This window comes from Ambystoma mexicanum, chromosome 13 (assembly GCF_040938575.1).
Source record: "Ambystoma mexicanum isolate Mex_15411 chromosome 13, UKY_AmexF1_1, whole genome shotgun sequence".
Taxonomy (NCBI): domain Eukaryota; kingdom Metazoa; phylum Chordata; class Amphibia; order Caudata; family Ambystomatidae; genus Ambystoma; species Ambystoma mexicanum.
In genome coordinates this window covers 733,638,299-733,652,421 of record NC_090938.1, presented here as the reverse complement: position 1 = coordinate 733,652,421, position 14,123 = coordinate 733,638,299, and the positions used below count along the sequence as shown (strand labels likewise).

At 47.7% G+C, this 14,123-nt stretch overlaps 1 protein-coding gene across 1 annotated transcript in view; it reads right to left on the bottom strand.

Annotated features, from left to right (window-relative positions):
• Positions 1-10,836: 10,836 nt before the first annotated feature.
• LOC138521840 (spliceosome RNA helicase DDX39B) overlaps positions 10,837-14,123 on the bottom strand; it is an 84,717-nt gene continuing 81,430 nt past the window's right edge. Inside the window, exons 10-11 of the mRNA XM_069634976.1 lie at positions 12,572-12,719; positions 10,837-11,552 (exon numbers count right to left, since the gene is read on the bottom strand). Of these exons, the coding sequence (XP_069491077.1) occupies positions 11,536-11,552; positions 12,572-12,719 (165 nt within the window). The 3' untranslated portion in view covers positions 10,837-11,535. The remainder of the gene's footprint in view (positions 11,553-12,571; positions 12,720-14,123) is intronic.

Here is a 14,123-nt window from a genome sequence, read left to right as displayed (position 1 = left end):
TAAAAAACCCATCTCGTGCAGTGTGTTCATGAGAGCGTGGGAAGTGTGGTGCACTGCTTCCGGAGATGTCGCCCTGACGAGCCAGTCGTTGAGGTATGGGTAGATGTGCTGTCCATTAGCCCCGAGGAGAGCCGCCACTGTATTAATCAGCCTGGTAAAGACCCTTGGGGCCGAGTTGAGGCCAAAGGGAAGCACCTTGTATTGGAAATTGTAGCCCAGGATTCTGAATCGTAGAAAAGAACAATGAGGCTGCCAAATCAGGACGTGCAAGTACGCATCCTTCAGATCCAAGGAGCACATCCAGTCTCCCTTGCACAATGTCTCTGCTATCAAAGCTGGCATAACCATCTTGAATTCTTGTAGAGGTAGGGAGAGGTTGAGGGTGGAAAGGTCCAGCACAATTATCGGGCCCGCCTGGTTCTTCTGAATGCGAAAATCCTGGAATAAAAGCCCAAACCTCGCTGGGAGGCTGGGACTTCCTCCACTGCCTGGCTCTCGACGAGCGACCGGATCTCCGCCAAAAGAGTTGCTGTCCCAACCTGTGAAGGAGGAGAGGCTGGTGGTACCGCACGGAGATAACAGGATCCACGGGGCCGCGAAATTCTGGCGCCAAAAAATTTGCATTGAGAGCAAGCCTGCCCCCCCACTGGAGACACGTGGACCCGGAGGGGCGTGTCATGCCTTCTTCCTCTCAGAGGCTGTTGTGGAGGAGGGGGACTGGAAAAGCCCTTACTCTCCTCTCTCCCCACCCCACTTTTGCTGCTTGCACTGATGTGGTGTCTGTCAATGGTCAGGCTGCCTGGACCTCCGTTCTTGGAAGCTGCAGACCCCTCCATTATCTACGCCCCTTCTCCGAGCACTGCTGTGACTGTGTATGTTTTGGGCGTGGTCTTTGTAAGGATGGATAAAGACTTAGCCGTTTGTGAGCAGTTTTTCTTTTTAGCCAGCTCCTCATCCGTGGTGGACTGGAAGAGGTCACCCCCTTCGAACGAACGGTTTAAGATACGTTCCTGGACATCTGGGTTGAATTTAGTTGCACGGAGCCAGGCCGTTCTTCTCATGTCTGTAGCAATGCAGATGGCCCAGCCAGATGTGGGCCACGGTAGACTCCATGATGTCTTGAGCCACCATCTTGGCCTCTGCCAGTTTGGCCTTGAATAGTGATTGGCTCTGCGCCAGAAGCTCTGAGAGGAAATCCGCAATTTCCTGCCAAAGCCTCTGGTTAACGGCTGCCAGCATGGCATCCGCATTGGCTTGATCAAGATGCAGGTACGCGTTGGAATACAGTTTCTTCCTGTACTCCTCAAAGATCTTCTCCTTGCCTAACGGCGCTGCAGAGGAAGAGGCCGACTGCAGATTGGAGTAGTGATGCCGCAGCCATCACCGAAGAGTGCGGCTGAGGGTGGGCCGATAGCAAGAGAGTATCCCTCTCCATCTGCCTGTGCTTGTGTCCAGGCATCTATTGACCGGCTGGACCGAGTGCGGCTTGAGCCAGCCCTTTTTGGCCAAGGCAACCACATCCTTCTGCATCGGGATCCCCGTTCTTGCTGTGGGAAGCAGCATGAGGACTTCTGCGAGGACGCCCCTCTGCTGGTTGCTAAATTTTGGGTGGAGGAAGGCCCAAGTACTCTGCCAGCCCTGCAAGACGTTTGTGAAAGGCCTTGGCTGATGACTGTGCGTCAGGGTCCTCCTCCTCATTCATGTCCACCTGAGGGTCCGGTGCTGGTGGAGGTGTGCTGGGAGACGATGGCTGGGGAGTGGAGACCGGAGGCTGTAGCAGAGGCTGGTATGGAACCGCATGCACAATCGGTTGGGGGGGCAGAGCGGGCAATAGAGGTTGCACAGGGGCGCCATTGGCAGGAGCACCTCCCCGATGGTGTCCCAAAGCATGTCCCCCATCTGAGGAGATTTCATGAGCCCGAGGAACCTTTAAACAAAATCTGTCCTCGCAGGCCGGAGTGGTAGGGGATATTGACGGGGTAGCGCGTGGCTGCTGGAGCCGTTGCATGCTCTGCCCATACGGACACAGCGGGAACCTGCCCTGCGCAAATCAAGGGCAGGCTGTAGGCCACATACTTGGTTGACACCAGTCCCACCTAGACACACGTTCCTCTACCTGCTCCCTACCTTGGTGCGGTATTGGGCGTGTTTCTGGAAAGGCTGGCACTGCAGCCATTTTGTCGAGCTGCCTTCCACATGCCTGCGTCGTGTTGCTCGGCTCACTGGGCCCCGCCCCGGACTCCTTAAATGTGGATCATGGGGCCTACCCTGTTCCTCAGACCGAGGCCTGGTAGGCATTCGCCCTCTGCGGATCTGCCTGTAGAACTGCATATAGGCGCCCCCTCAGACAAGTTGCCGGTACTAGGACGTGGCCCCTCAGGTGAAGAAACGGTAAGAGAACGTTTCCGGTCCCTCAGCACTGTCCCCGGGAGGATCTACTGACCTGACCCCATCAGCCGGTAGCTGATGTAGCCTCGGTACTCATGCTAGTATGAGGACCTGAGCGGTCCCTCCCCCATGGGCGAGTCCTTGAAAGGAGTCTCCCTTGCAGGCTGCGCTGGAAAAGGGCGGCCCTACCTTGGGCTTGGATCGGTGATAGACAAAGTCCTTTAGGTCCTTTGGAGGCGATCGCTGGAAGAGCTCCCTCCACCTGGCTAGTCTGTTCTTCAGAGACCTTGAGGGGAGCGCATCGCACACAGTACAGGCTTGCCCAGCCGTAGACTGGGCCAAGGCAACATAGGCAGAGGGCGTGGGGGCCTTTAGTTGGAAAGAGCCTGTCGCAGGATGGACACCTGCAGAGGTCGACATGCGCCGGGGAGGAGCGCAACGCCTGACAACCGAGTAACTGAATGATAAAAAGACAAAATAAACAAAGAGAAGTATCCGCTCGTGGAATTACATGGCCGAAGCCAAACCCAGCAGCGCTAGTGAATTCGGCCCATTCCTGTCGATGCGAAAAAGGGGACTGAGGTGTGGCGCCGGAGGGAGGCGTCAGGGCAGTGCATGCTCCCAGGGCCACACCGCCACGTGGCTCTAAATTTAAAGGGGAAGAAGGTTTTTCTGGTGAAAAAGGTTCTGTCTCCCGTCCCTTGGAAGGGACACCCATGCAGTATGGAGGAAAGGGGACGGGACGCAAGATTAAGTCTGTGTACGATTGGAAACAAGACCTCCAAACTATCAACACACATACCCAGATAGCAAACCGCCTCAACATCATGACCCCCCCCCAAATACACCTGTCCAGTTCTCACAAAATAAACTTCAAATGGTTCATTCCAGTAGCCTCTTAAGACACATGCCCATCCAACAATCCCCCCGCACAACATCTACAAAGTAATGACGACATCCTACCAAACCCTTAATTCTTATACTGAACAAGGCGTACACCTTCACACAAAACTTTCAGCCTGCCACACCCCAAAAAAATCCACTGCCGACCTCAGCAAACTACTGACCAATTTTATAACACTAAAATCCTTTGTGTACTTGACAGCTATGGAAACGCATTACAAGAAAAGAATCCTGCAGAAGTCGGTTTTAGATCAATAAAACACAATTCAAATGGGATTTGCTTAACACCACAGGTGCCAACTAATCTAGTGCACTCATCCTACTAGCCAACAGACACTTTGGACAACATTAACAATAGGATTCTGCCAACAGGATTAAAGGACATCACATTAAAAAGGAATTTCATTTCTCCACAGGAATGAAACGTGTTATGTTACTTGGCATTTATATAGCGCCTTATATATCATTGGTATGACCTCAAAGCGCTGGTAGGTTGAAGCTCCTCGGGAACCGCAGTTGAAGTCAGTAGAGTCATATGGTGCATGGGTGCACCAGATGTGTGCAGCTGGTGTAATTGTTAGATGATAGCTGCATTTTAGCGATAGGTGTGCTGAAGAAATCAGTTAGATGTGTTCAGTCTGGTGGGTGGACACCCAGACTGGGTTCTGGCTGCTAAAGGCCTGAGGAACGCCTATGCAAGCTGGAATGTGCTTCAGCTAGGTGTGTTATTAGGGTGATGAGGTGATCATGGGGTCGTGTTTGTATGCAAACAGCTAGGCCGAATGCTGCGTTCGACACAACCACTCAATCCTTCTTGATCGCCTCCACTCCATAGGAATCCGTGGCACCGCTCTCAATGGATCGCCTCCTTCCTCACCAGGAAACAAATAACCCTCCTCTCCACTTTCACCTCGACCGCTCTCCCAGTCAATACTGAAGTACCACAAGGAGCATGCCCATCAGCCCTCCTATTGAACCTCTATATGTCCACCCTCCCTGGTATCATCCACCCACACAATATCCTGTGCTATAACTACGCCAATGATACTCAAATCATCCTGAAACTCCTCAACCCAGAACCCAACTCCCAGCACAACCTCGCAGCTTACCTCCTTGATATCGACCGTTGGAGGACTACAAACCACCTCTGCCTAAACACCACTAAAACCAAAATCATGGTGTGCGGCAACACCAAACTTCTCCCCCGCCCTCTGCCCATGCCCCATCCATGGGCCTACCACCCACCCCCTCTCCCACAGTAAAAAACCTTGAATGCACCATGGACTGACCTTTCACTCTCTTGCCAAATCAACATCTCCAAGTCTTGTCATTACCATCTCAAAATTCTCTGACGCATTTTTCCCTAACTCTCATTTCCTAATAGAGTTGCTGCTGTTACGTCCATTGTAATGTCAAGACTGGACTATGCAAACTTCCTTTACCTTTGAGTCCGGGCATACCACCTTATTAAATTACAAAGAGCACAAAACTCTGCCGCCAAATTGTTACTAGCACTCGGCCCAAGAGACCACTCCTCTCCAGTTCTCAGAACGCTTCACTGGCTCCCAGTTGGATGAAGGGCCACCTTCAAGACCCTGTGCATCACTCACCGAGCAGTGCTGATGGTGCAGAGGTCACGGATAGAGGCAGCACCTGTTCATCACGTTACCAAATATCTGTATCCCCTATTTATGTTATGCACCTGTATCCCCATTTATATCTGTATCCATTATCCATCCTGTCGCTTTACATATGTATGTCCCCACCGTCCCGCTCACATCCTGTCTCGGGCGTTTTTACTGATAACCACCATATCACACCACTACGCTCACTCTCTATACACCATCATATGGCAAAGCAACCTTACATGTAGAGTACCACAATAGGCCAGTCTCTTACCTCTCCATTCCATCATCTATATGACTACACTTCTGGGACCAATTAAAGAACCAGGTCTCAGATTTTGTAACTACTCCAGTGGAGTCCAATCTTCAATCTCAAACACAACTTTACAGGAAATGCACAAGATCCCAGCACATGCCTTGCACACATCGATTCTTCTATGATAGACTTAACCAAAAAAAAAGAGCTTATTTGCAAAACAGACCCGTCAGACACTTATAGCAAGCAGCTGGCCTGAAGAAATGAAAACTTTGACAATCAAAAAACCTCAGACTCTTGCCTCTAACCTGCAATTCAATTTTGAGATTGCGGACCATCATTGCGGAGCTGCTGCTTTCAGCTCTTAACCAGGAGCATTATCCCTTGCCTGATCTTCACACACAATGTCATGGCAGCAATCACATTCGAGATTGGACTAAACCCACAGCCTCCACGCATGTAGCTTCAGATTATCTACTGAACAAATGAAGGCGAAAATGCAGCAGCTAGACTTCTTGGGACTTCTGGCATCAACCCAATCCTTAAACATTTCAAACAGCTACCAAACAGAGGATTCACTTTAAAACCCTAGGGACAGCCTACAGTAATGGTCAGGAATCCAACTGGGAAAATCATCCACCAAAGAGCACAATCATCAATCCAGCCTCAGTAAAAAGCACCAAGTTTCAATCAGAAACATCGAGGATATCCCTTCCCTTTTGCTTCGACCAAACTGCAGAAATCTAGGTCCAGAAGTGAGCATAGAAAGAAAAAAAAAAGACCACAAAAATATGGATTTTCAACCGACCGAGAATGGAAGCAGAATTATTTATCGTCAGTCTCCAAGCAAGCTCTTCAAATATAATCGGACTGAATTACACACAAGTTGTCAGCCAAGGAGAACAGTCATTTGGGCAGGTCTTCCCTTTACAATAACCCACAGCAGAAAGAACCCTCGTCAACTGAAGCTAAAGGCAAATACTCCAACCATACCAGACCAAAAACAAGAAACCAAAGTTTCACCCTAGGTTAACTGATTCACAGTCCTCTCCCTCCACCTTAAAATACTTGAGCAATCAACCTTTGCAAATGGCAGCAAGCTGTCTACAAACACAAGAACCACATGAACGCTCACTCGTTCCCCCGCTACCACACACAGCAGCGACTAACTAGGTCAACGCTTTGAAGATAAATGTTGGGCTTTCCGTTCTTTATGAAACACATGCAAGATTCATCAGCCACTACACACCAAGAATGAAAGACTCAGTACCTGCAGACTGCCCGTATGAACACCATACAATTGACACATGCCTTTCCTCTATCAAACTTCTACCCCTCGCCCCCAATACGGCAACCAAAATGGCAGAGGTGCTCTACAAAACACCCATTACCATCAGCTGGCCATGACAAGGTGAGGCCTGGCAGGGCCTTGGGAAAAGAATATCTTCTTTCGGGCTTTATTTGTTTCACCATCCTCAATTCCATTGGCCTAAATGTATCTTGTGCTCCCACAGTAGGGTTCACTAATGAACGGAATGTGAAATGGGTCTTGCTTTCAATGAGGAATGCCTGGTTTTTCATATTAAAACCCATTACAAAGCTTTTCTTCGACATGCATCCGCTCGGTTCACATTTGACCACATGGAATTATTTGTGGGGTCCATAATGTAGTCATACCAGACTGTTTCCTCGTGGAGATGATCTTAAATAGGGATCCTGGTCCCCCCTCACGCTTCAGTTCCTTACAGCTCCTTACCTCTCTATCCGCTCTATTCCTTCCTTCTCATTCCCCACATCCCTTAAATCTCTCCTCCGTTCACTGCCATGAAACCTCTTCCCCTCCTGTTCCCCCTCCTTCCTTCCCCCTTGATCATCTCCTTCCTCTCCACTCTCATTTTCACCTTCCCTCCCCTTCTCCCCCTCCCTCTCCGTTCTACTGCTAAGCTCCCCCCTTCCCTCCAGTTTAATTGCTCTTCTCACTGTTTTGTTGGACCGATTCATTATTGTAAGTTTCTTCTTCTGTTATTGTTTTATGTATCATGTTATGATGTTCAGCACTTTGGTGTAAGGCGCTATATAAACAAAATAAATACAAATACATATGTACCCTTGCAATTTGCAAGGAGCAGCAGATGGGCCCGTCATCTGCCCTTTTCCCCTTAGCTTAACCTTTCATTCGCTTTATATTCTTTAATGTTTCAAGCGGGAGCAATTCTTTAACATTGGGACCGTTGTCAAAAATAAGTGTATTCAGTTCCTTGATTAAGCTCTGCTGCACCAGGACATGGCAAGGTGCTGTGCTTTGTATGTACTGCAGCCTTTCAGCATCACACGGTTTTCTGCAGTCTTTGGGCAACATTTTGCCCATCTGAGCTGATTTCCGAGTGATAGGTTTAGGAGTATTTTCGGCACCATGTCCTTTTCTGGCATTCCGCTTTGACACAATTTACAGACCATTTCCCGCTACATCCAACATGTTATTGGTACCCACGATCCCGAGGTCTCCTTCAGTGTCCATGACAGTTAGTGTTTGACATCATTTGTTCATGTCGCAATTTTGGAACACCCCCACCCACCCCCCCCCCCTCGGCTTAGCTGCTACTTCAGCCCGAGCACCTTCTTCTCTGGCAAAGCTTTAGCTCCATATTTAATGGCGCGGGCCAGCTATCATTTCCTCTACCGGGTTTGCCTTAAAAAAAACCTTCACAAGCTTTCCTCAGTCACATCGAAGACAGCGGCTACAGAACCTATGCTAGTCTATACATGGGAAGATGGTTGCAGGTAGGGTAAAAGCTTTAGACCCAAAATGTTAAAGATGCTAAATTAACACTCTCAAACGATTCCCCCTGCACTGAACAAAAATATCACTGCATCAAATGAATGCAAGTACTTTATGTTCACTTGCTCATCTCCATTAATTACACCGATTAAAAGGGGCGGGGTGGAAGACACTTCAACAGGAGGGAGTCAGACTAGCATCGTTGCTAGCATACACCACAAATGGATGCTACTCTGTGCTAAATAGATGGAGCCTCAACTTTAACAAGTTGCAATGCTCCGGGTCAACCACGAGATGGCAGACTACCCTTGCCTTTCAATCCAAAACATTAATTCACAAGCTGCGCATTTGTATAATGCCATGCCAGCATGTATTAAAACAGTTTGAAAGTAACATTGGCATGCCCAGGCGCCTTATGCATAGACAAAATGACAATGGTTTTACAGTGGCAATACTGGCATCTTAGATGTCGCTTGATTAGGGTCTACTGCCATTGGTAGGGCCTGGAAGTGCTGTAGTCCAAGATTTAGGAGGTGAAAAACACATTTCTAAATAAGTGTGTGCATTTCTAGCCAGCACGAAGGTGGATTGGGGCGACTAGGTCCCTGGCGAGTACCTGAATGAGAGAATGGGTGCTTTGTCAGGAGAGGGGTAGTCATAAGGGTCAGTTTATGTTAACAGCTGGTCAGAATTCTTGCATGGTCTCAGCTGTATTCTATTGTAGAAGATACTACATGTAATGGGGTGTGCCTAGCAATGCAGGCGAGTGGGTAAAGCCTGTGCAGAGGAGTGCTTGCCGTTCCATAGAAAAGACCAATACCAGTTTGGAAAAACATGTCACTAGGCGTGTTGTAAAAGCTTGACTGGGGTACCTTCAGAAGGGTGGAGGGATTACAGCGAGTCCACCCTCCCTTCAACTCCTCAGGTACCCCATCCGTCCCTTTACGGCGTGAGAACGATTTCAGGAGTTGGTCAGGCTGTTGCAGCGAAGAGCCAGGTTTTGAGACCCTTTCTAAGGGCTAGGCGATCTTCTATGCTACAGATGGTTAAAGGATAGAGTTCCAGATGGTGGGTGCTTTGATTGAGAAAGATGAGCCCCCCCCCACCCCTCTCCCTATTCTTGATTTGGTCACAAGTACGGCGAGGCGAAGTGCTGCGCCTGATCAGAGGTTTCCGTTAGGCCTGTACTTTGTGCTGCATGTATTCTGGTCCTGTGTTGTGGTGTGCCCAGTCGGTAATGCCCACTGCCTCGAAGGTGGATTGTCACCAATAGAGAGCCAGTGAAGGACCGAGTGGGTGAGATGTTTTCTCTAGGAGCCTAGCTGCAGTGTTTTGCACCAGTTGGAGTTTACTCAGCGGCGACTGTGGCTCCCAGGTATAGGGCATTGACATGGAGTAAGGACTAAAGGATGACGGCCACTGCTGCACAGAAGCAGCAGAGAATGTTAATATATACGTAGCAGCTTTTTGTCTGTTGAGTTGATGTGAGGGGGTCAGGGTCCAAATCCATGAGGTAGCCAAGGGTTTTATATTGTGTGGGGGAGGGCCTACAGAGCGGCTGTGGAGTGGGGAAGAGGGCGGTCTTCATGCAGAGAGCATTTTTACCAGGGGTTGCATATGAGGTGGTTGACTGTCAACCAGAGCTCAATTTCTGAGAGGCATGTTGCAAGATCAGGGGATGAGGCGGGCGGGTCTTTAAAGATTTGGGTGTCATCTGCATAGTTGTAGCAGGTTAGGCCATGGGATCAAACTGGGTGGGCGAGTAGAAAGGAGGCCCTGCACTAATTGGGATCTGTTGCAGAGGGAGGTTTATCCACTTCAAAGCCGTCTCATTGATGCAGAGAGTGAAGTCTGACCACCAGACCCTCATGGACAATGGCATCAAAGGCTGCCGAGAGATCGAGTAGGATTAAAGGTGGAGCAACCTCCAGAATGCCTTAAGAACATCTCAGATAGAAACTAGGCAAGATTCCGTCACGCGATTGCGTCTGAAGCCAGATTGGGCAGGGGCGAGAATCGGGTTGGATTCTGTGAACTGGCGCAGTTGTGAATATGCTGCTCGGTCAGCTACGAAACAGTTTTTTGCGATGGGTCTGTAATTGATCGGGATGTAAGGGTCCAGTATGGGCTTTTTGGTGGAGAGGCTTGATGTAGGTGGATTTGAATTCTTCTGGGAAAATAAAGATTGTTTTTCTTGCCAAGTTCTGGTGCAGGTCAGGCTTGGGATGCAGGGGATCTCCTGAGGCACGCCGGTTAGTTAGTAGCTTGGTAAATTCACAGTGGGTGGGAAGAGAGGAGTGAAGGACTAGAACATTTGAGGGTGGGGGTGAGGGGGGCGGAAGGTGGTACTGATGTCCCAATGAAGTGTTGGGCAATTTCAGAATGAAAATGTTTCACAAGGCAACACTGGCATATATTGTTTTAACACAGGCAGCATGAAAAGACTTTGCAAAATGCTCCGGTTTATTGTTGAACTGGAATCTATAGAAATGTTGCATCTGTTACCATACAAAACAGATGGTGGGACTACATTTTTTTCCCCAAAATGTGGGCAGTTTCATGCATGAGGTCAACCAATTATTTAAATAAAATTGGAATTAAATGTATAGAACCGCCTAAATAGTTTGGGCTAGTGCATGCAGAATTCAGGAAAAATATTTACAACCCCTCCTCTGGGAGCACTTAGTAGCCTCCAGTGATAAGTGATTGCTGGAGTGCTTTTTGGAATACTACTTGTGAGAAATAACTGGTTATTGTGCTTTAACGAGGTACTCCAGCTTTATATCACTAGTAATACCACACTAAACACAGGTTAGATGACAACACAAATGTGGACACTTCAGTTTTCAACAAGGGGACTCAAAAAAAAGACTACACCACACTGGTTTCATATGTACAAACGATGGTGTTTTTTTTTTTTTTAAACAAATACAGTAAAGTCAGAAACACAAGAACACCGGACAGACTGTGTAGGCCATTGATGTTCCATGCAAAAACGCCCAAGTTTTGTATAAAAGACCACCATCTCGTGCTTTGTTTTCTAAAACAAAAAATATCCTTTGTCGAACTGGAATCGGCTTAGTGTCATCACAGGAGCCGAACTTCTTCCAAGGTCTGCTCTGCTAAGTGTGAAGAGCTCTGGGCAGGAAGGAAGGTGAAGTATGGTGATGTCTCCTCAAATATCCTCGGACCAGTATCCCTTCAGGAAGCACTGCCAGAGATCACAAGACATGCCCTAAGTGTGGGCGGAGCCAAAATGCATACCAATACACCTCACACCAAGTTCGTATTCTACAGAGTTAAGAGGCCAACATGCCCGTGTACACGCTTTTCCCGACGTGTTGATGCTGCAGTGTCTTTTGCATGGGTCACTACCCTTTCTAGAAGCGAGTAGCCTTGGTTGGCTGTTTACATCCATCTTTAGGATTTCATCACGATGTTGAGAATCAAGAGACCACAATCAGCAGTCATGGGGCATGTTGACGCAGGCGCCTCATTCGTTCTCTTCATAAGTAAAAGCAAAATAAAATAAAAGACAATGCCAAGAACTAAAACGTGTCCAGGCGACCAGAGGAAATGTTCTTTTATCGGGTCTGCTCAACTGCAAAGAAAAGAGGTTCACGTCAGAAGAGGCATCAACACCCACAAAATTAAAGGCCCCCCCCACCCCAGAAACTTTGGAAAAGTCACACCTTAACATGACAGAACAAGAGAAACAAAGGCCAGTAAGAATCCCTTGACTTGCCCGTAAACAAGTTGGGCAAAGGTTATAGATTCACATACTATGCTTTAGCTTTCCACCTAATCTAGTGGTATGCCGCGATAAAAAAAAAAAAAAATAAAAAAAAAAACCAAACATTTGGCAGTCTCGCCTGTGCTGTGAATGTGAAACCAGGCCAGATGGCTCCATGTCTGCTCCAGATAGTATTGGCCAAGCAGTTTAATTGTCTAACGGCCTATTCCAAGACCACTGGACACCCAAGACCAGAGGGAGAATAAGACCACTTAAAATGCTCCCTTGGCCTAAAAGCAGATTACAAATAAAATCCTACATTCCAACAGCTGCAGTTCTTTTGTTGATAGTTCAGCCCAACAGTCTCACAAGACCAGCACCGACACCCAAGAAGCCGCAATGGACAGAAAACACTATGAACATTAAACTGCACTGATTTGCAGGATGGGCCCACAACATGCAACAGCAGTTGATGGTACTGCATAGACAGTCTTATCATAAAGCCAATTACTATTCCAACACTTCACTGCTAGCAGAGGGATGGTGGCTGGACAGGTGAAGCGTTTTCTCTTCACAGACAAGGTTTGCGCAAAAAATACTTGGTGCTGGTGACACATGCTGCCAACAATGCAGCGAAACGTCAATTCCCTTCAATATTAAAATATTGCATTGTCCGTGCCCTAGGCATATACACATGTGGTTTTTAGGCGTAAATGTCACCTTCTGTCCCAAACCACAGCTGTCTCCAGCATGGCACCATTCCGCCTAATTGGATTTTCTTGTTCTGCAACGGGAGAGGACTCGTGGTATCTGAACACCCACTCCCACGGCAACTTTGCAGCCCCTTCCATCCCCAGCCAGTTAGTCACATGGGTCGAGTCACTTACTGTATGAGGAGATGTCTATCTCATCTGGAAGTTCACTGATGTTCACCTCAAAGCGATCCTGCACATCATTCAGAATCTTTGCATCTGCCTCATCCGACACAAATGTAATAGCCAGCCCCTTTGTGCCGAAACGACCAGCTCGGGCTACCTGGAAAGGATCAACGAGAAAGATCTTAAAGGGACAGCACAGTTGTGCAGGGCTACGGCCTGCATAGGCTAGGCCTTTGCCAATTATGAAGGAAATTTGAAAGATAACTTTGAAACAGTCTCACAAAAGTGACAATACAAGTTAAGAATCTTCGCATCCTGACCTTTTCCCCAATTGAGCAATATATTCACCACTAAACATTTTTGCAAATCATGACACACAAACGTAAAAAAGGTTTTAGCAGAATTTTTAAGTGGTAAAGAGTAACAAAGTTCTCAGATTTACCCCAGTAAAGTAGGCACAAAACCGTTTCTGCTTAACAGGTATGCTGCCACATCTCCTACTCCTCAGGTTGAATCTGTCCCATCTAAATGCTGAAGAATGACTTTCTTACTTCCTTCAGTGCAGTTGTGCACACTTTTGCAACTTCAAACATTCACATTGAAGGCACGCGAGAAGCATTCAGCAAAGTTCTGTGATTAGAGGCTACAATGGTATACACTTGTTCTGATGTGTATTATAGATCTTGGCCTGGGGTGTCTAGTAGTTAATACGAAGCAGTGGAATAACTTTGCTGAAAATGTTTGGGGACAGTGACGTGGAGCGAGGGCGGGTATGGCTCTTAGGGATCGTTTCGGCCAAATTGTTCGATAAAATTTGTTTGAATGGTAGATTTGACTGAATTCGGTCACCACCATTAATTCAAAGCTGAAGATACTGAACATGGAGAGCTGTGGTTGGGGGTGTCCCCCGTTCAACATGTTTGCTATTTTTTACTTTGGCAGTTGCAGGGGTGTCCCCGCTTCCTCAGCATTGGTGGCAGGGGACCCAACAAAAGAAAAGAAAAGGGGACCCCGCAGCATCACATCCGACACACGTTTGGTTTTTTGTACCAAGGTAAAAATGTATTTGCAGCAAAAATGACTACGGTCAATTTCAACGTGATTTTGTACCTCGGTCAAACAACCTAAATCCCTGAGGGATAACACTAGACTACTACAACAAGATTCCATTGCTGACGCTGAGTTATAACTTTCATAAACTGGTGGCCTATCTTTGAAATTCAATTGGGCCCCCACACATCTCCAGACGGCCTGCCATCCACCCAGTCACACAACATAACATTCACAAACTTAATTCCAATAGAACATACAAACAATGCATCATTCATCATTCAGACACAAAAGTCACATATGCTTGCATACACACACTCACAAATGCACCCAGCACCTCTTGACATATGGCTATGCACATCTACAATAACAGTGGCACAACGTCCATTGAGCAGACCAGACTTGATCACCCCTTGATCCCTGGCATTTTGGGCTAAGTTGACTTGACCTAGCTGAACTATAAAGCCACGGCCGAACAGATTCACTGGAATGTCAGCAATTACCCTGATCT